At 42.3% G+C, this 27,710-nt stretch overlaps 1 protein-coding gene across 2 annotated transcripts in view; it reads left to right on the top strand.

Annotated features, from left to right (window-relative positions):
• LOC120537890 (casein kinase I) overlaps window positions 1-27,506 on the top strand; it is a 169,115-nt gene extending 141,609 nt beyond the window's left edge. Inside the window, exons 8-12 of one of the 2 annotated variants that reach the window (XM_039767147.1) lie at window positions 6,931-7,079; window positions 10,889-10,969; window positions 16,277-16,381; window positions 26,238-26,344; window positions 26,443-27,506. In XM_039767147.1, the coding sequence (XP_039623081.1) occupies window positions 6,931-7,079; window positions 10,889-10,969; window positions 16,277-16,381; window positions 26,238-26,344; window positions 26,443-26,497 (497 nt within the window). In that variant the 3' untranslated portion in view covers window positions 26,498-27,506. The remainder of the gene's footprint in view (window positions 1-6,930; window positions 7,080-10,888; window positions 10,970-16,276; window positions 16,382-26,237; window positions 26,345-26,442) is intronic. The other variant, XM_039767148.1, reaches the window with a different exon arrangement.
• Window positions 27,507-27,710: the final 204 nt, after the last annotated feature.

The raw sequence follows: 27,710 nt of genomic DNA, 5'->3' as shown, positions 1-27,710 counted from the left end.
CTGGTCAGTGATTAGGAGCCTGCAGCCACTGTGGGCCTCCAAGCCCGGAGCTCATTGACATTGTGGATTATCATCCCCTTAGCATCATATGATAAAATTTTGCTTTTAAAAAGGCTATAGTGCTGAAGCGCTGGGGAGGACGCAGTTTAAAAGGTTAAAAATGTTTGTACAAGACTGCAACATAACTAAAAGTGTGAAATGTGAAGGGGTCTGAATATCTTCTGTATGTGTACGTGTAACTCACTCTCTCTTTTGCTCAGGCCGCTTGTGTCCGTTTTAATAGGTGATGTGCGTGCGTGCGTGTAAACTAAAAGCTGGTGTGCTCTGCATTGTGTCTTACCCAGTGTAGAAAAATTATAAATCATGAAAAATATAAGTCATGAAGTTTTGGGGCAACTAAGTGATCCCCATTGTCGCAGTAGGGGGCAGTAATGCTCCCTTGAACCCTCGGGTACCACGCCAAACACCAGGTAAAAAGTCCAACAATAATTATTTTTATTATAATAATTACATGCACTAAGCACCCTCCACTCCACACTACTCATAAATAATCACAATACTCTAATAATAAATCAATAAACCAATCCTCCACTCCCAGACGCGTTGTCCCCCTACCACCCAGCTCAGCTTATTGTCTGGGAGTTCCCATGGTCCTTTAAGACTCCCTGACCCAGAGGTGTTCCTGCCCAACAGTCAACAAGTCCTTATTCCTTCCGGGTCAGGGTAAATAGTCCTTTTTTTCACCCCGGAAGTGCATCATCCCTTCCGCTCATGTGACTTAGAAGTACTTCCAGGGCATAGGGCAAAAAGAAGTCTTCGGCCCTCCCTGCAGCTCCCTCTTGCGGCCCCTTTGGTATCCCGCAGGGCTGAGGATAAAAACTACAATGTCCATAAAGCCCTGCTGGTCTTCGGGGCACCTCCATACTGCAGGGTGGGCTCCATCTGGCAGCTTGGGGGACATGGCCGGGATAAACTGCCGGGCACAGTCCACACCATATAATTGCAAGATTGAAATTTGCAGAAAAATAAACAAAGGAAAAAGACGGTCATCTTCAGACGTGAGTCACAGAACGACTGCGCCAATATGGTGTTGAAGTCATTTTTCTATGCTCCGAGGAGGAAGTGGCAGATTGAGGTGAGTAGAAGGTGGTCTGTCTGGCTGTCCAACATCTGTTCTGCAGAGAGAGAAGGCATTAAGTGACGGCACCAACCCCTGGTTTGGAGGATAATTACCCTCAGATGAACCCTTAAGTTGTCTTCCGTGCCCACATGTGTGACACTAGTTTAACTCTTTTGAGGGCTGAATAACTTTTTCCAAAAAACAGTTTTCTGAAAAGTTCTCAAAGCAATGGTTCCCACAGAAATCGACATAAAACGTCTGTTACTGCATGCTGTGGCCGGCTGCCTTGCCATGCTGTCTTTGCAATACGGGAGGGGTGTTGTCAGAAGCTGTCGCGGTCACAGAATATGACAGTCTGGTTTGTAACTCTTGTCATTGTAAGTGGCAATCCTCCCAGGCGAACACTGCCGTAGGCACATCAGCTACAAAACCCGTTTAGCACCACGATCAGCTCATGCTGCTACCTCACATTCATTTTCGATCACTTGTATCAAAATCGGAGTCTGATATGTCAAAGTCCAATTCTGAGATAAAATGCAAAGCGTTGTCCACAGAATGTGCTTTACACATTCACCTTGATCTCAATGCCATGTTTGCCGTTGTTTCCTCCTTGCTACTCATGCGAACACAGGGAATCTCGGTGAAACCAATGAAGCTAACCTTCTTTCTAGCAAACAGAGTCCAACTAAAACATAACAGCGGGTTTGATTATCACTGTCAGCCCTTCTTTTGACAAAAGTCAATCATCATCAGCCCTGAAAGAGTTAATAAAGTGTACATCAAACCATAATTCACTTTTCTTTTTTACTTTATTCCCCAAGTAGTCTGAAGGATGTAAAAACAAACGGACGCTAGCACGCTCCGCTAGCCACTCACAGGCTATCCCTTTGTGTCTGCCGTGCTTCTGCCTTCTAGTACAGAGTGAGCAAGAGAGGAGGAATGGGGTGGGAAAGTGAAAGGCACCCTAAAACAAGAGGAGAATGCATGCAGCACATTTGAAACTGCAACCGCCAACATTTAAGCATCTACCGTGTTTCCCCGAAAATAAGACCGGGTCTAATATTAATTTTTGCTCCAAAAGATGCACTAGGGCTTATTTTCAGGGGATATCTTATATTTATTCATGTACAACAATATACATTTATCCAAATGCATGTCATCATCTTCTGGAATATCGTCATAACTCTCCACATTTAAACCCTGAATTTTTTTCCTACTCCAGCTGCTTTTAGGATCCTCCAAGATGGATGTGCATGTTTCGATGTTTGATGAATGGCTCGATGTGGTGAAGCAAAATGCTGACATACAAATGCATCGGTGGTGCTTTTATACTCAAGTGTCGCATATTCCCCAAAGTAATGACACAATATATTTTAAAAGTCTCACATGCCATCTTTTTTTTTTTTTTGTACCTTCACAATACCGTCAGAATGTACCGTCACAGAGAAAAAAATTAAGGACATAATGAAAAGGTATTTTGTAATTAAAATGTAAATTTCAGCTTTAAACTCGAAATGTCCACTTTAACCTCTTAGTTTACTTTATCATTAAAGCAGTCGATCATAAACTTCATCTTAAAACCGACGTAGTTGTTAATCACTACGCACTTCTGGGGTTTCCTCTTGACCTGACAGCAGCGGTAAGCAGCATCGTCACACAGAACACATGACAGCCATCTACACCTTTAGAATTCTTAGATTTATACTTGATATCACTTTCAGGATGTAATGCATTAAAATATGTACAGTATAGTACATTTAACTTTGTTTAAATAATGAATACTGTTAATAGTTACACATATGGGGTGGCACGGTGGCAGAGCGGGTGCACTTCTGCCTCGCAGGGAGTCGCATCCTGATCCCTGCCTGGAGTTTTCATGTTTTCCTGGTGGGTTTCCACAGTGGGCTCAGTTTTCCATCCAAAGACATGAAGGTTTGAGGATATGGTGAAGCTACAATGACGCCAGTGTCTGTGTGTGTTTGTGTTCACCTTGCGGTGAGCTGATGCCCCGTCCAGAGATTTTGTTTCTGTCTTGCGCCGATGCTGCTGGAATGGGTGCATCTCCGGATTGATGGATGTAATCATTAAACATCCTTTTCATAGATATTGTGACAAGGTGTCCTTGAAATTTAATGGATGTTTCAGGCACGCAAGTTGCATTGCATGAGGTATAAACCTGGCCTTAGGTACCTTACTTTTCAGCTGATGATCTTGACTAGGGCTTATTTTTGGGGAAACACAGTACCAGTTTCATAAGGTTAAAATTTGAAAAAAGTCTGAACTAATGAAAGCTGCCCTAATTCAGGGTTTTTATAAGAGATGTAACAATTTACTTCATGATATAGAGGTACATAATAAACAAGAATAAATGCATCAAGTATTTGAAATATGAAAATGTCTGCTTCAATTTAAATGTTAAGTCTATATATTTTCAATAGCAATGGAAAACAAAAAATAACATCATATTCACTTATCTTGAAATAGTCTAAGACGATACCCACATATTGTACTTATGTTTGAAATTTGTCCTCTGTGGTGAGGACCACCAGTCAAAAATACGATTACATTTCATATTACCAACCTCAAAATACATAAACGATACCCCACATGCCTGTATTACCAGTCCACTTTTTTTTTTTTTTTTAAAGGTTTTGTGAAAAGGAGTACCACATGCATTAATTAGGATAAGAAAATAATTAATTTTATTGAAATGCAGTGGTACAAAAATGAATACACCCTATAACAAATTCCACCAGATGTAATATTTTGTGTGGCCTCCATGATTTTTAAGAACAGCACCAACTCTTCTAGACCTGGTATGACCATTTTTGGCGACATTCTGCCATGTCCATCTTTCTCCATTCTTGAATGAGAACTCTTTCAGAGCCTGGATGCTGGATGGAGAATGATGTTCAGCTCGTCTTTTCAGAACTCCCTACAGGTGCCCTGTCGGGTTGAGGTCAGGTGATATACGCTTGGCCTCTGAATCACGTTCAGCCTGTTCTTCCTCAGAAATACAGCAGTGGTCTTGGATGTATGTCTTTGGGTCAGAGTACCCAGTGACCCAGGGCATGGAGACATGGTAGCATCCTCTCCTTCAGTGCTTCACAGTATATCTGTGATGCCATCCATGAAGTGTAATTCGTACAAACGCTAATGCAAACCCACAGAAGAATACTGACACTTTCTGAAAAATTTTTTGGGGCTGTGCTTATTATGCTGGGCACTATAGCGCCATTGTACAAAGCAAAAAAGGTTTCAGGGATTCCATCTTCCTATTTCGATGGTCCCAAGAGTGAATGCTGATTTCGGTATACTGTTTTAACCTGAAGAGGCGGGGTTTTACGGCCATAGGAAGTGACCTCAGTGGTTGTTCATCCATTTCTATTAACAGATGGAACAAAAGTCAGTGGCAGTGTCACACTAAGTTCCTTCCCCATATTAACCCAGGCCATAAAACGCTCCCTATTCTTATGTGTCTGACACATTTTCTTTAAAATGCCATTGTTTTTGTTTGTTCGCTGTCAAAGCTTGTTTTTTATTTATTTATTTATTTTTTTCTAAATGTCTGCAAAATACGTAATGTTTCCAAACATTTGTAAGGAACTGCACATCTGTAGTTGTATTTGATTTGCCTATATCTATGCCATGTATCATTATCTTTAATTTAAACTAGGGGACTCTGTCCCCTTGCTCGCTTTACTCGCCAACCCCGTGTGGGCCCTACGCGCTCGTCATATCCCAGATCTGCCGCTTGCGACTAATCGTGCTGTGCCTTTGGATAAACAAGAATGTCATACTCTGTCTTTAATATTTCTATCTTTTAAAGCTATTATCGCTGACAATTCTTCACATTGGTTTATTATATATGCGAGCGTGATCTTTCAGATTCGTATAGAAATCCAAGAAAACTTCTTTGTCCGTGTTTTTCAGATAAATTTCTTGTAAAGTGTGATACTTTTGGTCGCATGGGTTGGTATCCATTATTGGCTGTAGAATTTCTAATACGTCCGATCGTTTAACTCTATCAATTCTATGTTGTGTTGCTTCTCCGTGATCATAAATATAAACCTGACCGAATTGTGGTTTCTTTGAAATTAAACCTGTAGTAACTTTAATTATTGCGGGACCACAGATTCTCGTAGCATATGGTCCTGAATCGTGTAAATCTACGCTTTGAGCATTGAATGATATGAACGCAAACAGATTATCGTAGATGCGGATATTTTGCCTGTTGTGTTTGTGGATTTCACTTTCACCAAATAACAGATCTTTTATTTCTCACAGATACGCCTCTTCATTGGGAAGAAACACTACTTTTTCCTGATGGCAACACGAATTAGACGATCTACTAGTCTCCAACTTAAACTTTAAAGCCGAACAATATCTACATACATCTGTCATATCACCTATGTCCATATATTCAATCTCTTTTCGCTGTTCTGTTGTTTCACCGAGTAATAATTTCTGTTTGTTTGCGTTAATACGATCTTTATTATCAGTTTTTTGAGACTTTCGAATTTTAGTACTTTCATAATCACTAGCCTGCTCTGCATGTGTATCACGCCAACGTTTTTAACCTCTTTACAACGTTCTACTTTGTCTTCTAGTCTTTGTCTTTTATTTCCGCCCCTGCTTGGACCTGCTAGGTTTTCTATACCACTTGGTCCAGGCTGATTATTACTTTCCTTATTTTCCGAATTTGCACTTAGATTATTGTTGTTCTTTTTTGAATTCTTTTCTCTCCATCGCTTTTTGGCCTCTTTTGACGCGCTACCCTTATTCACTTAGTCGTTGACGTGTCATCTAGAGCGTTTAAAATTATTGTCTAGAAAAGGACTACATCGAAGGAAACTAATAGATTTTATGTCTTGTATTAAAATGAGGAAAACGTAAAAAAAGAGCTGAGAGCACAAGAACTGTTTCTGACAATAACACTCGCACGAATGACAGGTGAGTGGACCGTGGGCCTGGTTAAATCACCTGGGACAAAGTCTCGTCTCGCGGGACTTGAAATTATCTCTCAGAAAAAGTCTTGTCTCGTCCCAGGATTCTTTTTATATAACAGAGAGATGACATCAGTCAGAAAACTTTGACGTGAGACTCCGGTACAGGGAGATGGATCATGGAATATGGTGGGAGTGTTCGTAACAAGGCTGGACCACCACAGTGACGATTGAGATGTTCTAGATGATATAGATAACAGTAATGGTTAATGAAGAGTTTTTATAATGGAGCTGTGAGCAGACAACTTCATTAAGGTGGGCTGTAGAACATTTTGGAGGCCCCACTCCCTACCAAGGTTACCGATTTGTTGGCGAGTGTAACGTTTCTGCTCTTGCTGGAATTACCTCTATGCCCATGAAACATTCAACCCTCCAATCAGATGAACATATTTAACACCACATTGCAGAATTCATTTCTTACATTCAAACTTTGTTTAATGCTGATTGCGTGTTTGTCGTCCTGTGTGTTTATGATGTTTTGTTAATCTAATACTGTCGTTAAATGTGTTTGAGTAGACCTGTTCTGTGGCAGAGGTGTGTGTTACTGGTGCCATTATGAAACAAAGTCCGCTTCTTATCGGGGTCTCCCTGTGTAGTTGACCGGGCGTCGAGTTATTGTTCAAGATGGATTCTACAACCTTACCCTGGGCAGATGGTATGCTTCAAACCCCATAGGTGGCTTTATGACATTTTCAGGCATTAATCATTTCTGTTTTGCCAGTGTCTAGTTACCCTCCCAAAGTTTTGTAATTTCAAATAATCTTTTTCTTCTTGTTTTTTTTTTTTCTTCTTTGTTTTCCACAGAGGAGATGGCTATATACTTGCGATATGTGAGGAGGCTGGACTTCTTCGAAAAACCCGATTATGACTACTTAAGGAAACTGTTCACCGACCTTTTTGACAAGAATGGATTTGTGTTTGACTATGAGTATGACTGGGTGGGCAAGCCTCTAGTGAGTATCGTGGTTTTTGTGTGCCTTTGTGGCACTAAACCTCCAAACTTACTATTTGTTTTGGTTTTTTTTCCTAGTCTATCCACATCTTAAGTTTGACTTCAGTTTGGGTTCTGCCTTTGTGGGGTTTGCTTGTCCTGCTTGTGTTCGTTTAGTTTCCTTGAGAGATTTTGATCTCTTGCTGCAATTCAAAGACATGCTGTGGTCTAATTGTGTGTGTGGAGGCGAGTGAGCTCAGTCAGCAATCTGGCATCCCATCCAGGGTTGGTTTTAACATTACCTTGCCATGTTTTGTGCTACCTTCACCACCCTCTCAGGGCTTTATGGTCTTCAGCTGGGCAGGTAGTACACCAGGATGTTATAGAGCCTCTGAGGCAGGATTCTTCTCTACGCTGTACAAAGTAATGAGAAATGCAAGCTGTCATCTGACGTTTAAGGAAGTTAAAGGTGTTCTTGAACCATCTTGACAAGAGCCGAGATATTTTACTTACAGTTCAGTTTCGTTAGAGATGGCCCCTCCACAAAATGTAAAGCTGCTCACCCTTTCTGCATCATCTCATCCGATGTACAGTGGATATCAGGGTGATCTGCTACCTGATGTCTCTGCCAGATCCTTGGTTTTACTGACACTAAGGAGGTCAGATTGTCTTCCCAGCTCCACTGTGCCAGCAGGTGGACCTCTTCTCTGTAAGCCATCTAATCATTGTTGGTAATCAGGCCTACGATGGTAGTGTCAACAGCCAATTTAATGATGGAGTTGGTGTACACCGTCCTAGGATTTGGCTCAGGACACTACCCTGTTTAGCCCCTGTGTTGGAGACCAGCGTGGAGAAATGTGATGCTGCCAGTCCACTCATGTTAGGGCCTGCCAATCAATCAATCAATCAATCAACATTTATTTATATAGCACATATTCATACAAAAAAATGTAGCTCAAAGTGCTTTACAAAATGAATAGAGAAATAGAAGACACAATAAAAGATAAACATAAGTCAACATTAATTAACATAGAATAAGAGTAAGGTCCGATGGCCAGGGTGGACAGGAAAAAAAAAAAACTCCAAAGGCTGGAGAAAAAAATAAAATCTGTAGGGGTTCCAGACCACGAGACCGCCTGACCCGTCCCCTCTGGGCAATCTAATTAACATAAGTCAAACAGTCCTCTTTGGGTTTAGGGTTTTCATGGAAGGACCTGATGATGATGGTCACGTAGACTTCTGGCTTTCAGTCCATCAATGTTGGTGCATCAGGATGCTTTGAGTAGGTGGTGGTGGCGCAGGCCGCCACCACAAAGAAACCGGAAAAAGAAACAGAAGAGAGAGTAGGGGTCAGTACGGATTTTAGAGCCACCATGAATAGTTATTATGAAGAACTGAACATACAGAGTATCAGTATTAAGTTAAAGTGAAGTTATAAAAAGGCCATGTTAAAGTAATGTGTTTTCAGCCGTGTTTTAAACTGCTCTACTGTATTTGCCTGGCGAATTCCTATTGGCAGACTATTCCAGATTTTGGGTGCATAACAGCAGAAGGTCGCCTCACCACTTCTTTTAAGTTTAGCTTTTGGAATTATAAGGAGACACTCATTTGAAGATCTAAGGTTACGATTTGGAATATAACGTGTCAGGCATTCCGATATATAAGATGGAGCGAGATTATTTAAGGCTTTATAAACCATAAGCAGTATTTTAAAGTCAATCCTGAATGACACAGGCAACCAGTGTAGTGCCACTAGTTCCTGCCAGCTAGGAAGTCCAAAATACAGTTACAGAGGATCTCACCAAGTCCTCCATTGAGGAGTCTGGTGGTCAGCTTTATTGGTCAGTGTTAAATGCAGACTCCATAGCCTACAATCAGGGCTCTGGCTGGATAGTGTGAAGTACAAAGGCTATTTCATCCTCTGTGAAGCAGTTGTAACAGTAAACTAGCGGGAGGTGTTCCAGATGTTCTGGAATATTCCATTTAATGTGTCTCCACATCAGTCTGTCCAAGTACTTCATCAAGATAGGAGTGACCAGCGCTCATTTAGCAAGTCCATTTTTTGTTCGAGTAGACATGTAGGTGCATCTCAGTAAATCGGAATATCATCGAAAAGTTAATTTATTTCAGTAATTCAATTCAAATAGTGAAACTCCTATATTCTATAGATTCATTACACACAGAGTGATATATTTCAAGTGTTTATTTCTTTTCATTTTGCTGATTATGGTCTACAGGTAGTGAAAACTCCAAATTCAGTATCTCAGAAAATTAGAATAATACATAAAATGATTTTCAATAAAGAAATGTTGGCCTACTGAAAAGTCTGTCCATGTATGTGTGCGCACGTAATACTTGGTCGGGGCTCCTTCTTCATGAATGACGTCATCAATGTGGCGTGGCATGGAGGCGATCAGCCTGTGGCATTACTGAGGTGTTATGGAAGCCCAGGATGCTTTCATCGCAGCCTTCAGCTCGTCTGCATTGTTGGCTCCGGTGTCCCCCATCTTCCTCTTGACAGATACTCTATGGTGGGGTTTAGTTCAGGCGAGTTTGCTGGCCAATCAAGCACAGTGTTACGTACCATGTTCATTAAACCAGGTATTGGTACAGTACATTTGGCAGTGTGGGCAGGTGCGAAGTCCTGCTGGAAAATAAAATGAGCATCTCCATAAAGCTTGTCAGCAGCATGAAGTGCTCTAAAGTTTCTTGGTGGACGGCTACGCTGACTTTGGACTGACTTGATAAAACACAGTGGACCAACACCAGCAGATGGCATGGCTCTCCAAATCATCACTGACTGTGGAAACTTGGATTTTGTGCGTCTCTCCACTCTTCCTCCAGACTCTGGGACCTTGAATACCAAATTAAATGCAAAATTGATGTTCATCTGAAAAGAGGACTTTGGACCACTGAGCTGTTTACCGTCCAGTCTGTTTTCGCCTTAGCCCAAGTACAACGCTTCTGACGTTGTCTCTGGTTCAGGAGTGGCTTGACACAAGGAATGCTGTGACAGTTGTAGCCCACGTCCCAGATACGTCAGTGTGTGGTGGCTCTTGAAGCACTGACTCCAGTCGCAGTCCACTCCTTGGGAATCTCCCCCAAATGCTTCACAATCCCCTCAAGGCTGCGGTTATCCCTGTTGCTTGTGCACCACCTTCTGTTGTCACATTTTCTCCTTCCACTCAACCTTCCATTAATATTCTTGGATACAGCACTCTGTGGACAGCCAGCTTCTTTAGTAATGGCTGTGTGTAGTGGAGGGTCTCAATGACTGTCTTCTGGACCACTGTCAAGTCGGCAGTCTGATTGTGTGGCCTACTGAAGCAGACTGAGAGACCATTTCAAGGCTCAGGACCCCTTTGCAGGTGTTTTGGGCTCATTAGCTGAGTGGAGTGTCACACCAGGAGTCGACAAGTGAAGTTTTCACAATATTCCAATTTTCTGAGATATTGAATTTTGGGTTTTCATTACCTGTAGGCCATAATCAGCAAAATGAAAAGAAATAAACACTTGAAATATATCACTCTGTGTGTAATGAATCTGCAGAATATAGGAGTTTCACTTTTTGAATTGAATTACTGAAATAAAATTAACTTTTGGATGATTTATTGAGATGCACCTGTATTGTTGTCCTGTAGAAGCGTGCAGTGACCACAGGTTCCCTCATCCAAATGTTAAAGATGTCACTGAAGACATCAGCTCAGTGTATTTGTGGATTAGTTTATAAAGACAGAGTTCGGTGGCCGTGTTAACTAACTCCTTGAGGTTCACCTTCTCCTTGGTGGTGGCCACTCTTACTGACTGTTGTGTTTTCTTTCAATGACCTAGCCTACCCCAATTGGTCCCATGCCCCCAGAAGTACCTCTTCCACCGAACAAGGACAAAGCACAACAGCCAACCAAAAACCAGGTATGTTCATCTTTGCTGCTGGCTGACCGTATTGTGGAATCTGGGGGCTGTTTTTCCACTATAAATTATGAGGGTCTTAACTCTTCTGGCTTGACGCATTATTGATAACCAAACACTGTGGTAAAATCCACATGCCTGATACTGAAGCTTAGTGCTATCTTTATTTTTTTAATCTCTTGGGGGGAAAAAAATGGGCAATGAACCAGAAAAGTAATGGAGGTTTTGAGGCCCACTGAGCATTTCATTTATTTTTCATATGCGTTGTATTTTAAAGATGGACAGCCCCAGGTTTGTGATCTGAGTTCTTTTGCATTTTAATAATTCATGCTGCTCTCTTTGTTTTTAAGCACTTTTGTGGGAGATTAAAAAAACAGAATGACGTTTTTGCACTGGGCAGCTGAACCAGCCAAAGGTGGTCAATAGGTGGCATCATCTCAGTCATTCTGAGATCCAAAACAGAGAAGGACTCACACGATGCACGGTGCTTGTATGTTACCTGCTTTGGGTTTGCTTAAAATACCAGAAGTTAAAAATACGCACGTCTTTCCATTGACACAAATTCCGATGTTTATACGCATACATGAGGGGGAAGGAATTTTGTGCTGACAACACAACTGAAGAATTTGGTGTTCACGCTTTGGACGGCCTCTTTGCCAGCGAATGGTGTGCTGTTGTCTCCTTGCAGAGGCATACAATACAATTTATTTTTATATAGCAGCCCAAAATCACACAAGAAGTGCCGCAGTGGGCTTTAACAGACCCTGCATACTGACGGCCCCCCAGGCTGGACTCTCTAAGAAGACAAGAAAACCCTTGTAGGGGAAAAAATGGAAGAAACCTCAGGAAAGGCAGTTCAAAGAGAGACCCCTGTCCAGGTAGGCTGGGCGTTCAATGGCTGTCAAAAAGAAAAGGAGGTCAATACAACACAATACGCAGAACAAATCCTCAATACAATATAAAAATAAAGATTTTACAAGTACGCACCAGAATTTAACAGTAGATGATATCACATAATATGATTTGGATTTGTTTAGAGTCCTGGAGACCTTAGCCATCATTTAGGCATGCAGGTGCCAGTCAAAAATAACTTGAGTTATCCAGAAATAGATTGTCATCTTCTAAATTATGAAGAACGGTGACGTGGAGCTAAAAGCAATGTTGTGTACTTTAGGAGATTTCAGCAAAAGTGAATGGCGGCGTCACGATGGTTGGTGTGATGATTCAGTCCCAGGGTTCAGTGGATTATACCAAGTTTTTCTTCTGTCTGGAGTTGGCACTTTTTGCTCTGTATTCTGATTTTTTTGTATTTTGTTCTCTGGGGTCTTGGAGGAGTACAACAGTTTTAGGTTTCTTGTTCTGATCTTTAATTTAAACTGCTAGTCTTCCAGTTTTCAGTTTCAGTTTTTCATTGTTTCAGTTTTCAGCCCATGGTGGAACCTCTTAATGCTTCTCCTGCTTAAGTCAGATGTTTCATTTAAAAGAATTGGGCAGTTGGAGTTTTGATGTTCTCAAACAAGCAATGTTTAATAGCAGTGCCTTTCACGGAGCCCACCACATCAAGGTACTTTAGATTGCACAGTAGTTACAATTCATGTTAGTAAAATTACAGTGCAAGTGATTGAAATATATGACAAGTCAGAGAGAAATGAAGACTTGAAAGACTGCATTGTGCATTCAGTGCCAATTAAAAAATATTCATTGCCTTGGACGTGTGCACATTATACACAACATGGAATCGCAGTGAATTTAATTTAGGTTTTTTTTTTTACACTGACTAGCAGGAAAACACTCTATAAAGTTAAAGTGAAAACAGAGCAGTAAGGGAAACCTCTGATCGCAGGCTCAGCACCACCCTCATTCACATAGGCCCTGCCGACTCCAGCAATATGTATGTATGTGTGTGTGTGAAGTGTTCAAAAAAATGAGAGCCTATTTGTTTACTACACAAGCGATGTGTTTTTTTTGGCCTTGGTTTTAGTTAACTCCATTATGATTATGACTCAGATCCCTTAATTTCCTATTTTAGTTTTAAACTGCTGCATTAAGGTTTTATTTATAGCCCCTTTTCTTAGCCAGCCATCCATTAATATCGAGGTGCAAAGGAACCACCAGTTCTCCAGATAACGTGCTTCAAAGTTAAAAGCTTGGGTTGCTGTTGGAGAGGCTAGAAGGGGGGGCTTACCATGTGGTCTCTTTGTGGATCCCAGTGTCCCAGGGTAGTGATGGGGACACTGTGGTATTAAAATTGTGCTATCCTTCATATGAAATGTAATACTGAGGTCCTGACTCTGAGGTCATAAAAGATCCCTGGACAATCCACCATTTTAGAGTAGGGTGTATCCTGATGTCCTGGCTAAATTGCCCACCATAGCCTAGTCATTCTGACCCCCTAATCATCCCCTGTCTCTAATTGGCTAATTATCGCCTAACAGCAAATGTGTGGTGAGTGTACTGGCATAAAATGGCTGCCATTGCATCACCCAGGTGGATGCTGCACATTAGTAGTGGCTGAAGTGGCTATGTAGAGCACTTTGAGTAGTGAGAAATATAAAGTGTTATTATTATTAAATATCTGTACTAATACAGTGTTTTGAAATTATTGAAAGAAGGGAAGGACCAAGAGGTACAAATCTGTTTTGGACCACAAAACATAAAGATAACGTTCTCAGAAAACATAAAATCTACAACATGATAAAGATTTGTCTTGGAAGAGTGAAAGCACTAACAAGTCATGTAATTAAATTCCAAGTTTCATTATCTGCTAGGCCTTTTTTTTTTTTTTAATGGTTGGGATGAAAACCTGCAGCCACTGCAGACCTCCAATTTCAGAGTTTAGTACCCCTGAATTAGAGTATTACAAAAAGATTTCTCTTGCAATTCCTCCCTTTTTGTTCTTCCAGAGCAACAAATGCAAACAAGACTTCCTAAATCATGAAATGACTGCCGTCTTCAGCGTAATAAGCCATGAAACTTAGTTTTCTTGCTTGTCTGGATCGCCCCCACCTGGCGAGGAGGGATTCTGTATGACTACCATGTTCTTCACAACACTTTTCTGGCATGTGGTCAAAGCAGCACTCAGACAATTAAAAAGATAATTATTGCAAGAATCAGTAATATAGCAGTGATCATTAACAAAAAGTCCTTTCAGTCACTGAGGTATTGTTACTGTTCAGGCCATGGACACCAAGCATTGGGGCAGCGTATCGGCAGAACAGAAATTAGATGATTTTATTGTGCAAGACAAAGTAAATAAGTGCAGTTAGAAAAACAGTTCAGGTATAGTTATCCAAAGATCAGGGGAATAATAAATCAAGTAAAAAGTGTTGCTAGTGGTTAATACCAAAAGAAATGAAGGATAAACCACAATAAAAATCCTTTGTTCACTGGCCTTACTTTACTGTTGCACAGTTGTCCCATTCAAGCAAAAATGTCCAAAAAGATGATAAAGGAAATCAACAGCAGCCTCAGAAAAACGTCTCTTCCTCATCTTGGATTCATTTCATTTACAGAGAGTGAGACAGCCCTGCTCCCATCAGCCCCGATTCCTGCTCAGGCAACTGTCCACCACTGTGAAGCAAACAGTCCCAAACTTCTGGCCCCAGTGGGTCCTATCTGGTGATGCACTGTGCTTCGCCGACCACCATCACCTCTACATGCCTCACTTTACATCCTGGGCGGTCCGTGCTCACACGTGCATAGCCCACACCTGTTTGTGTCCGCTAATCACTGCAGGTTCGTGTACCCTTCTTGACGGCTTTAGTTTTTCTTTCAGGTGGGCCCTAGCGGTAGGTTGTTTGTTTTGCTTTTCACATGGCTCCGACTTGTACTCTCGAGTAACGCCTTTCCCCTTGGTTCCTGGTTACCTGTTTCAAATGTTTTATCTCAGTTTTGACCCTTGATTGTCTCAGACCACGTCCCAATTTTTGAGATGTAGAGGACAGGAAGATATGGAAAAGATGATCCGCTGTGGCAACCCCTAATGGGAGCAGCTGAAAGAAGAAGATAATTCCTTGCTAATTCTTGGACAGTTCAGCGTGTCCTTAACAGGGTGCCAGTAATGTTGACCACAGCGTTAGATGGATGAATTGAGTGATGACTTTGATCTCAACCTCTATGGTAGCGTCCATCATCCTTTACTCTTCTCGATTCTCCAGGTCAGAGCTCACTTAAAATAATGAGTTTCAGTTAAACTTTTGAGTGATGGTGATTGACGGTTCGGTAGCAACTCGTCAAAAAGACAATTCAGCGAAGAAACAGCTTGGCAAAATGCAACTTGGCGACATCCTTTACCAGTTAGGTAATAGTTAGGTTCAAAGAGATTTTTTTATTATATTTAAATGACAAAGTGATTTAAAATGTTGAAAATAAATGTATATAATTGACAAATGAACTGTATTCTACAGATGGAACAAACTCTATGTTGCATTATCTTCTGCAACCAAAATTGCTAATCCTTTATATAAATCGTATTGATTGTAATCGTATGATAACGTTATTTAGAATATAAAAGGTGACCTGCGAGTACGGCTTAAGGAATATCTTTACTCTCAACCTATTGGGACTCTCATAAAGCAGGTGATTCTGTGGATTTTCTGGCACCTTACGTTGTCATTTAAAATATCATTAAAAAATCTCTTTGAACCTAACTATTACCTAACTGGTAAAGGATGTCACCCAGTTGTCTTTTTGCAGACTTGCCCCTGAACAGTTTTAGCCATTGTGTTGACTCTTGTGTTTGCCCCAAGTTAGTAATTTTAAGAGTTGTTTGTTTATGAGAGTGAAATGAAATCCTCGGTCTTGACCAGAGATGAGTAATTGAAGTCTGCTGTGTTGCAGTTGTCTCTTTGGTAAGTTGTGGTTGTGGTTTGTTGAGATCACAATGACTTGGCTACATCTTAGTCCATTTTGTCAAAGAGCTCTTTGCTTCTTCTAAGCTGTTTGTATTGGTTGATACATCACATCCACCTGAAGTTTGAGTCAATGCTAGTTGAACTTCCACTAAAGGCAACTTGGGAACCGGGGCCATGATGTTCTCAGAACTTGAATGATATGAAATGGCGTACGGTCATTGCACAGGTACATCGAGCCACATGGAAGCTGTCCACATTGGGCCCACCGGAGCCCCTGGGTCTGTCCAGCCTGGTGCTGCTTGCTTTCTAGACTTAGTGAGGTGGATTAACATGCCTGCTCTTGCATGATGGAAAGCATTTTGTAATTTGTTTTGTTTTTCTTTTATTCCCATTTCCTCCACTCTCCCACTTGTTCACCCCCCACCCTCCACAAAACCCCCTGCTGCTCATGAGCCAGTCGCCAGAACTGAAAGGAACGTGGGAGTCGCAGCCCACTCCGGTGACCAGCAGGGAGCTACTGGGGTCTCATCTTACAGTCGATAGGCTCGGGGGCTCAGTGCAGGTACTGCTTATACACATGCAGCATGACGCAGCCTAACCCAGCATGCTGCATGGCCCACACCCCCACCCCACTATTTGTGCTTGGCTGTCTCAAGACGATCGATCTCGGCTTCTCCACATGTCCATGACCTTCCCCACCTGCCTCTGTGTGTCCAGCCTCCAGGTAGATGACGTGAGGGACCCTCCATGCTGTTTGTCACAATACCCGCCAATCCCGGCTTTCCCTGATTGTACGCCCCAGAGAGAAGGGAGGGCTGGGAGTTTTTTTTTTCCCCCCATTTAAATGTCTACTTGGTGTTTGTTTCTCTTGTATTTTTCCCAGTTTGCATTTGTTGCTTTGAATGTCTCTGTCAAATATTTATCTTTCTGTCTATGCACTTCCTGTAGAGGCCACAAGTGCCAAAGCAAGACAAGTCACATGTAGAAAACTAAACGGCTTTTAACAACCTTTCACTAATCTTAAATTAAATTGTATTCTTCATATAGAGGCAGCTCTGGAGTTCCATTCGTGCGGACATTCATAGTCCTTTATTTTTTGTGTTTTTTTTTTTTAATGTAAGTCGGAACTTCGCACTGAAAAAAGATCAGCAAAAGTGCACAATGCTTTAATGCCTCATTTATAAGAAAAAGATTCAAAACGTATTAATAAAATGGCAGTAAAGCAATATTACTGTACTGTAAATTACAAGACACAAATAATTGAAACTAAATTGAACTACACAGGTATACACAGCATGTCGATCTTACACTTAACAGGACCCCATAGAGTGGCACGCAGACCACCGAGTAGCTGAGCGAAACAGCCAAGGTTCCCACAGCTGACACTAAAGGTTCATTTCACTGGCGATTTCACAATTGTGAAATATGAAACAAACTAAGAAGAGTCTTTTGGGTGAAAAACTAGGAATATCGACCCCTAACGAGAGCCGTTCACACTTCTGTGTTTACCGGTGTTGTAATGCATGTAATCTGACACACGTCAGTAACACCAATTCGTATACGTCGCTGCAGAGGATTTCAGTGTGTCCATCCATCCATTTTCCAACCTGCTGAATCCGAATACAGGGTCACGGGGGTCTGCTGGAGCCAATCCCAGCCAACAAAGGGCACAAGGCAGGAACCAAACCTGGGCAGGGTGCCAACCCACCGCAGGACACACACAAACACACCCACACACCAAGCACACACTAGGTGCAATTTAGAATCGCCAATCCACCTAACCTGCATGTCTTTGGATTGTGGGAGGAAACAGGAGCGCCCGGAGGAAACCCACGCAGACACGGGGAGAACATGCAAACTCCACGCAGGGAGGACCCGGGAAGCAAACCCAGGTCACCTAACTGCGAGACAGCAGCGCTACCACCGTGCCGCCCCGATTTCAGTGTGTGTTTTGTAAAAATAATTCCACAAAAAGACGCACCAAAGCACCGCTGTGCATATTAGTAACCACAAGAAAACTCGCTACACAGAAATTCACCGCTACCAAATTCCCAGTTAGCTGCCTTTTCTTAGTTATGGATAAGCACGCTTTACGCGTCATTGAGCCCCGAGTTTGTTTTCTGTTTCCCAGGCGTCTTTAGGATTGCAATTGCCAAGAGTGTCATTATACAGGGAGAGGCCCCGAATATTCTGTAATGACCCTCACTAGGACGAAACAACGTGCAATGTGCCCCTCAGTATGTGGAGCTTCAAACGAGCTGGGATGCCCCTGCGTCGGAGTGATGAGGTGGGTACCGGACACCCCTTTGTAACTTCTGGGTGCATACCGCTCGTACCCCTTCACTCAGTCACACAACTTGTCATCAGGATGGCGGTGTACGGTACTGAGCAGCGCGTCTTCACGGTGCGAACCTATCAGGTCACCAATTCGTTTAAATGATGTCAGAATCAACTGGATGATCGTGAGTTAATGGAAGGTGACTTCCAGCAAGATGGAGCAACGTGTCACACATCGGTAAGGAGTACATGGCAGAAATGGAGTAATTCTTCGGCAACAGGGTCACTTCAAAGGGGCTTTGGCCACCACGGTCGCCAGATCAGACACCACCAGACTTCTTCCTTTGGGGTCTGCTCAAAGAAAAAGTGTATCGGAACACCGTGGAAGATTTGAAGGAAAACATCCAACGTAAAATTGCTGCCATTCCCCCCGCAATCCCCAATCCCGCCACCCGAATCGAAATATGCCTGGCAGAAAACAGAAACCACTTTCAGCATCGCATGTAATGCAATCGATTACACAAACTTTATGGTAGAGAGCGGATTTTAGTTCAGATGGCTTCATCCTAAATGGAGTTACAACAGAATATTCGGGGCCTCCTTCGAGTGACTCTCCCTGCTGCTGGCTCAACAAAATGTCTTCACGTTACAGGAAATGAGTCCAGTGATGTTTTTTTTTTTTTTCCTTTCTGTTTTCACTTAAGATCTTCATTTAAATTCTAAATGACAGGCAAATGCAACGCTTCTGGACCAGCACTAAATGCCTTACAGCTCCTTTAAATGATGTGAATTTCACTGGATGCAAAACACAATTTTTGTGATTTTATTAATCTATTTATTTTTTGAAAACATTTGAGTTTAGTTCAGTTTCACCTGCACCTATTTATGTGTCAATATTGACAATGGATCCCTCGGCCTTAGCTGTGTGGTCACTGGCACTGTCACCTCGCCCCTCCCCTGAGACAACACAGATGGGATACGTAGTTGGGACACTGGCAACTACAAGAGGTGGCTCATACTGCTCAGCTACACGGCCAGCTCTTCATCGAGCTGCTGCTTACCCATAATAGGGATTGTTGCATGCGTCGCCAGTTAAATTCGGTGATATGGGCTCATAAAAGCACAATATTATTGAAAATGGTGACAAAGTCCGTACCCTGCAGTGCTATGCTATGCTTCAGTATTAGTGGCAGCTGCCTGTAGTGTGTGTATAACAGGATTTTAATAAGTAGAAGTAAAAGGTTGAATACTCCATTCACTCCCTCCATTACTTGAGAATGGGGCTCATCTCTCTGAGCTCGATGACAAGCTGCCATAGCCTTGTGACAAAACATGGAGGGTGTAGGGAAGCCGGAGCTTTCAAAAACCCAACCTGCCACCTCCTGCTTGTGAGTTAGCTGTCCACTGCCAGTGTTGGATTAGCTCGAGTGCAGTGTGGACCCCACCACGCTAACCTTCTGGGCCTTTTACTGTTCCTGCGTCCACTGTAGGCGTTTCTCTAGAGGACGTTTTATGGCAGGATGGTGATTTACACTTTGAGGTTTCAACAAATTGACACTTGTTTTTGGCATGCCTTAAACTATTTTCAGTGTGATGTGTGTGTGTGTCCAGATGTGAGTCTGTGGACGCAATAACTTAAAACCGAATCGTTAAAACTAAATGAAACTTGTTCCAGTTATTAGTATTAGAAGATACTAGAAGTCAGCTGAGCACAGAGATGATGATTTTGTGCTGTTTTGTTGCGGCATGTTGGCCTGCAACGCTCTACTCCTGCAATCGCAGCTTTTTGGTAGATTCATCAGATTCTTTAATGCTGTGCTGGTCAGGTCTCTTAAACCTGCTGTGAAGAGCCGCGGCACAGCTGCCACCCCAGTCTGACACAAACTGATAAGCAAGTTCACCAGCTCAGTCCAACAAGAGCCTTTATTTATAGAAAGGCAGCCAGACCCAAAGCAGTCTCCAAGGACTGGTACCAACAAGTCATTAATGACGTGAAACTCCGTCCCTTTTCTTCAGAGCCTTTTCTCCTCATCAGCATTATGGTTCCTCGACTTTTATAGGACACCCAGGTGGTCCCAGATCCTCTTCCGGCAGCACATCCAGGGTTGGCAGAAGTGCTGCAACCCAGGGGTCTGAAACTGCCCAGATGCCCCCCGCCGGTGGCCACAGGCTCCAGCAGGGTTGAGTGTGAGCCAGGAAGGTATTGCCCTGAATATGCCCTCTCCTCTGGTCCTTCCGTCACAGGGGCGTCCTGACCATCCGCCACATTGTGAAGGCTTGAAATGTTGAAATGTGGCCTTGTTCATCCGTGCCTTCTGGTTCATTTTTATCCGATGTGTGAGCCTCTATGATGCCACCTGCACTTCAGCACCTCCATGTCTTTATACACAGCACTTTGTTGGATAAATTGAAAACTTTTTGCTATTTCCTGACTGGCATTTAATAGGAATTCCTTAGTGATTTGATCCAACCCAGTGGCCCGTTTACATCTGGAAGGCCTTTATCAAGACTGTGGAAAGCTAAGAAGGCAACGGCAGGCCCTGTGAGCACTCTGGTGACCATCTGTTTTAGTGCTCTGGTGCCACCTGGTGGTTGTATGTGGAAGCAGCCTTAGCAGTCATGAAAGTGAGCTTCATAGAGGACACCCACTGTGAGGATCTCAGTTTATGTTTGCCCCTCGTATTTCTGGTCACAATACTGAAGATGGGCTAACACAGCCCTGTGATGGTCTGTTTGTGATCCCCCCCATATGAAGCCAGAGCAGACCCCATATGTTGTTATAACAATAAGACCCCTTGTAAGGAGACCTGCACGTGAAGCTTGTGAACGGTGATTGCGTTTTTCCTGTGAACTTGTTACAGCACTCTGAGCCTGAATTGCATTGTGCACTTGAGACTTGAGACTGTTAATTACACGGGTCTACAAAAAATATTTTTTGTTTGCTACTGGGAACTTCAGACCAGCTCACTATTAAGTTTTTTACACTGATTTCGTATATGAAATCGGAATTAAGCTGGCACATCAGATTTTTGAGATACACATCATTGCCGTTTTGACACTTTTGAATATCAATATAATACGATATCTGGAGTTTGGACTCTGTCCCACCAAAATTGTTTGAATGTGTTTATTGTGAAAACAAACCAGAAGACGATACCAGAGACACTTTACAATGCGTTTATGTTAATCTACCTCAATATAAAAGCGAGGTCATTGTGCTCAGAATTGTCTGAGGCCCTCGCTTGTACTGCACATCCGTCTCTCTTTACATGAACCAACAGTAGTCACCCATCATGCTCAGAGTGAATTTTCCCCGATAACGGTTTTCTATCACCTTTGTATCCTGATGAAATCATTCCCCCTACTCATCTCTGACATCGCTTAGATTTGGTAGGAAAAAAGTCGAGATGAGAATGTAAAAAATGAGTCTTCAGTGACATGCGGGCGCCTGTAAGCTAAAATACTTTCAGCAGGTTCTCCACAAGCTCAGCATTATTCTCTGCTCTGTGACTGTCAATAAAATTCTGGACAGCCCGCACGAATGAGGGGTGCTGATTCGGTGGCCGTCAGTTTCCTTTTGAACTCCTCGTCAAGCATCAGTTCACGGATTTCAGGGCCAACAAGAACACCTTCCTTCATTTTGGCTTCACTTTCCTCGAGACCAGCCTTGTTTCTTAAATGCTGAAACGCATCGCCTTTACTGTCCAGTCACCCTGGAACATCAGAACTAAAAAAAAAAAATGGGACGTGCAGGACGAAAACAGTTTTCAGATTTGGAGTCAGCAAGTGAAATTTGTGAAAGTACAACTGAAAGAATCCCAGTAGCAAAATGCTTGTTGACCAGTGTAATGTGAACCAAATAATCATTTTATGAAATGTGCCTTTTTAAAACTAATAGCTTTGAATTGAATATCTCCTTAATCACCCAAGAGATTCCAAATTGTGGCTGCCATACCCCACCAGGAGGGATTCAAGATGTGCCGGCCTAGCAGCCACAAACGAAGCTCTCGAGTATGCGCCGTGTTGAGTAGTTACTTCAGCAGTGTTGTTTAGTAAGTGTGCGCAGCCTTCTGTCATTTTAAAAAGTATCGTTCACATTTTGAACGCGGTGGACACTGGACTGACCCGCACCTTCTTCCTGTAAAGCAAACCAGCAAAGAATTGGAGGAACACGTGAAGGAAATGTCAGAGAGGGGAAAAGCAGCACTGAAGTCCCTGGATGTCTGGAAGTGAAATGGCAGAAGACTGATTCTGTGGAGGCTTTCTGCCATGACACCGTGTCCTTCAGCGTGGAGAACATGGCTGACGAAAGACCCAAGTGGCACTTGAGAGAGGAGGAGGAGTCAGTAGGCCTCAGAACTGTTACAGCAAACTCCATTTTTATAACGACGGGAGAGAGGAGTGTGCTGTGTAGCAGGAGACCGCGAGTGCGTTTACGTGCAGCGTAATAACCCGTTTGTTCACCACGTATACCCTTACTCTGGTTAGAGAAAGTGGTTTATTGGGCACTGAAAAACCAGGTTAACACGTGAAGACTTCTCCATGGATAACCTGAATATGTGGCCATGTAAACCCTGAAACAGGTTACAATTAAGGATTTCATAGCTAGCACGTGTCCATCGCACAACGTTAGCCTCTCTGTACTTCACACACGCACTCCGCAGCCACGGGTAGAAAATGGTGGAAGTGTAAAGTAAAGGATAAAGTTCCTGAGACAAATGCTCGGGCGATCACATTAATCCTTCTCCTGGTTGAAATAATCCATCACAGTATTTCAGAAATCAATAAATTTATGTTGATAAACTGAGCATACGGTGTGGAGATCAGCCAAACAGTCTCTGGAGATGCTTGTTGTTGCACATTTTTATCATTTTGGAGCATTTTGCCAAAGGGGGAGATCTCCATTATGGACCCGAACACATAAACGGGGGGTTTTTAAGAAACCAGATTTCTGCAATAACTGGATTACTTGCCTTATCTCGGGTTTTGTGTGTACAAGTAAACCAGTGACGTGCGGTGAGGTTCATGGCCGGTGACTCCTTCAGAGCCTGATTTACAAATAGATGAACCCCGAAGAGTCGCTTCTTGACTACTCAGCTGGCACATTGACTACTGGTTATGTTTCATGTCTCATTCTTTACACACACACAGACAGTTAAGGCACATATTTGGCTACGAAGGAACGTTGCGTTTATAGCAGTGAGAGAGAGCGCATTTGCTCCTCACCCTCCACGTGTTCTCAATTTGCTGTTGCAGTTCCACAATTCAAACTCATTCAATACAAATGAAAGTATACCTTAGTTGAAATATTTAGTTGTTTTTAAAAGCTTTTAATTCTGATGCTTTAATCAACTTTAATACAGACTGTTCAACAAAAGGATCACAAGAAAAACAAAAGAATATTTTATTTAATGTCAAAATTTAGTTTTTTTAATATTGGATTGTTTTTTTTCTTAGTCTGGTCCCATTTTTTATAAAATTGAAAACCGTTTATGGTCTTACACTTTATTTGTAAATGAAGTCCATGCGCCCAGGCCTGGTTCTGCCGGTCGTGCAAAGATTACGTGCACCAAACTTACCGGCCGCCCTCAACAAAACGCAGGCTCGGCACGGGGCTCGTCTTTTCCCGTCGAATGTCGGTAAATAATTTAATTTCATCATTTCCAACTTTTCTGTAGCCTTAAGAATATATTTAACCCTGCCAGTCACCGTTGCAACAGGCGAAAGAAGTTTCTCTAAACTAAAAATAATTCAATCTTGTGCCAAGAGAGATTGAGTAATTTAGGTTCAATTGCAATAGAGAAAGATTTGTCAGAAGAAATTAACTTAATGGTATTATTGACAAACTTGCAAGGAGAGTGCAATTTTAATTTAATATTTTATTTAGTGGAATAATTATAATACATGTAATTTAATAATAAATGCTTACTTTTCAAATTGTTATACTATATATGCATATTTTGTCTTCCTATAAATATCTTTCACAGGTGTGATGTGAAGAAATAGAATTTTGCTAAATTTTGTATTTGTGAGAATATGAGGCGACGTCTTTTTCAAGAAAATTAAGTCTATAATCGGCACTCGCTTTATGTTTGGAATTTTACTGATGAATTAATTAAACTTGTCGCCGATTCGTTAAATGCGCAAGTCAAATTTTGTTCTACCTATGAAGAAATTAATTTTATTTTTTTTTTGACATTAAGGAAATCACAAACATTTTTAATTTTAAATTCACTGGTTTAGAAAATGAGTGAAGGTATTATAGGGTGAGGGGGCGGCTGAAATTAAATGGAATGATGGCGGGTTCGCCTCTAGAACTGGGCCTGCATGCGCCTATCCTTCTCCATGAAAATCTCCGTCACTTTTTTGTAAATGTCCTCCTTATATTCCTTTAGTTTTAAAAATCTCGAATCTTCCATTTTGGCAGTCATTCGGGGAAAAAAAAATAAATGGCCGGCTGCAGTGCACTTGACTTTCTGATGTCGCTAACTTATCGGCACCTCTGCGCAGAAGAACAGCAGCAACGGGCACCCGTTGGGCTCACATGCGCCCCCTTTAGGGCAGGACGGTACTGTCTGCCTCACCTTGCGCCTTCTCACTGCAGTTTTATTTCCGATCAGCAAGACTAAATATGTCACACACAATCATTAAAGATATTATTCAGACTGTGGAAAGTCAGGGTGTATAATAAACGTGTCTGCACACCTTAATTATTGGCGACATACAGAGAGACAGCGACAGGCACGCGTATCAACCCCGTCAATGTGTGAGGAGAGCGCAGTCCAAGGCGAGGTGAGGCTCGTCACTGCGCACCTCGCGTTTCTCTGCTGTATTTCAATAGGAAATGTGCAAATTTTGACTATAAAAATGATTATAATTATTGGAATCACACAGAAAACAAATGTATAGCACAGATCAGTGGACACATTTATTTTATGTTATCATTATTATTTTTTTTACTTTTCATGAGAGTCTCACCTGACCGCACGCCCCTGATGTAAACACACTGAGTGAGGCTCGGCCTGGATAAAAGAACGGCCATCCAGTCCCAGTCTGTCACGGAGATTTCACGTTTCCCAGCAGAGTATTCCAATGTTTCTGTCCAAAAAACTTTTTTTCCTCCCATTTGCTGTTGGTCATTCTTTTAGAAGGTAGGTTTCCATTATTGTGTTTCTTCAGCTGACCCCCAAAGCCAGTGTGCAGTATGGCTCTAGGCTGGCCTGCGACACAAGTCACTCACAGTCACCCAGGGGGTCGGGGGTTAATGCAGAACCACAACCTTGAGATTCTGATGGCCGTTCAGATTACATACTGTACATTTTTTCCAGCGATTTTTGGCTATAGCCTTAATTTCCGTTATCTTTGTGAGTCGTGGATGTTTGTGGCCTGCACCTTTGGTGTCCATTCATGTAATGTGACTTGGCCATAACACTATGGGATGAGCCACGAGAAAATTAAATGGGTGGTACGGCTGGGTGCCCTTAACATACACAGCCTATAAATGGAGTTGAGCCCAATGAAATCTACAAGAAGAAGAACAACAACAGCGACCTCAAGAGGATAATAAAGGAAGGACACCAGTAGAACCTTAGAGTCGGCACTTTGGACTCTCCAAGGAAATAGGATGCCCCAAGTTTTAAACTCCGTAACAACCGCAAGGCCACGAGATGTGACATCTGCAGTCCTTAAATGTGACATACGCTCTAACATGGACTTGCATAGTGTGATGCCAGCTTTATTGTTGCCTTCTCTTCCTTCTAAACCATTTTATAGCAGCCCTGACATAAACGTTTGAGTGTCGATGTCCGACACGTCCACCGCTCTTTACTGTATTCATTCTGATTGTGAATCCGCTCACTTTGTGTTGTTGTAAATGTCTGTGCGTGTCTGCCGAGAGCCAACAGGATGGCATTGCAGTACGTCGGGCAGGGGGGTCCCAGAGCCACAGGAGATGTCCCTCAAGTATTTGTAGTGCTTGGATGTGTCTGCCGCGTCCCCGGTGACGGTCCGTTGCATGTGAAGCAATGTGTCCTCTATGGAGTCGCTGAAGTGTCCTAGTAGGTGTTGTGTGACTTTGTGGGTGGGATTTGCTTCCAAGTCCCCGTTGCCTTTCTAATCCTTCGGTGTGTTTCTTTGAGCAGGTAATGAGCTCGACTAACGGGGAGCTGAACACCGACGACCCAACAGCCGGACACTCCAACGCTCCAATCACGGCTCCCGCTGAGGTGGAAGTTGCGGATGATACAAAGTAAGTTGTCTGCTTTTTTGTTTTTTTATTTAAATTGCTGGTATTTTGTCACTTGGGCAAATTTGTCACAGAGCGTTGGCTTTGTTTTGTACCTCCAGGTGCTGCTGTTTCTTTAACCGACGGAAGAGGAAAGCTCTTCAGCGTCACAAATGAAATGAGGAACTGAGGGAGGCCCTGACATTGCTATCACTGTAAAGTTTTAAAAAGAAACAAAGAGGAGAATATATATACATATACATATATATATATATATATATATTTTGAAGAAGCATCTGACCTGTGCACAAGGACTGACTCCCCTAACAATAGGTGGGGTAAAGAGACTTCTTGATTTTTTTTTTCTTTCTTTCTTTTGTTTTGTTTTTTTTTTTTGTTTTTTTAAAGAAAAATCCAAATCTGTCCGCGGACTGAGTTTCCCTCGTCATCGTAGCCACAAGATGCATTAACTGTATACCTTGATTTGAGGCAAACAAAAAAAATGACGTGTTAAGAAGATTTATTTCGATGAACAGGTTCTTATTACCGCGGGATCAATGAATGGAAATGACTAGAAACCCCCACCCACCACCACAACATTGTGAGCGACACCCGAGAGCGGATTGACTACGGAATTTGTTTGAGTTGATCTTCATTCTTGTCTTTTAATAATTTAAGTTGTGCTCGCCTTCTTTTTGGAGCTCAGATCGTTGACACCTCCGCCCCTCAGTGTAGTGTTCTGCCATCGCTCTGTCTCTCTCTCTCGACTTGATTGTGGACTTTTTAGCATTGCAGTCACTGGCCTCAGGTACTGTTGAAGAACAAACAAAAAAAAAAAAAAAAAAGAAGCTCCGAGTCTCGTCTTTCAATTGCACTTTTGAAAAAAATAAAATGAGAAAAAACAATTCACAGTACATTATGGGTGGGGAGGGCGGTGCGGCTTAACAGAAACTTTAAATAAAGACAATACAGGAAGAACTGGCTGACCGCTGGGTGTCTTCTTGAGGCCGGGGTGGTTTTTATCCAAGCCCAAGTTTCATGGGTTCCGATGATACGAGGAGGATGGGCATCACCACAGAGGATGCCCAGAATAGTGGAGAGTGGGGGGAAATCACGCTAACCTGCTAAACTCTGAAAATGGCCATTAAAGGAATACTCCACCCAAACGATCTTCCTTTTTTATGTACCCTACTTGCCCTGCATTGTTTGTAGTGATGGATTTCATGTCACATTTTTCACGAGGAACGGAAACCAAAAAAAATTCCTGATACTATGAATTTGAAATGGGTACCATCTTCAGAAATCAGAAAACATCAGAAAGATCTCCAATTACCCATATGTTGTATAATCTAAACGTCAGGCGCCCAGTCGTACGCTCACAAAACACCCT

This window comes from Polypterus senegalus, chromosome 10, assembly GCF_016835505.1.
Source record: "Polypterus senegalus isolate Bchr_013 chromosome 10, ASM1683550v1, whole genome shotgun sequence".
NCBI lineage: Eukaryota > Metazoa > Chordata > Cladistia > Polypteriformes > Polypteridae > Polypterus > Polypterus senegalus.
Note: the sequence above shows the minus strand (reverse complement) of the source record. Positions and strands in the feature narration are given on the sequence as shown.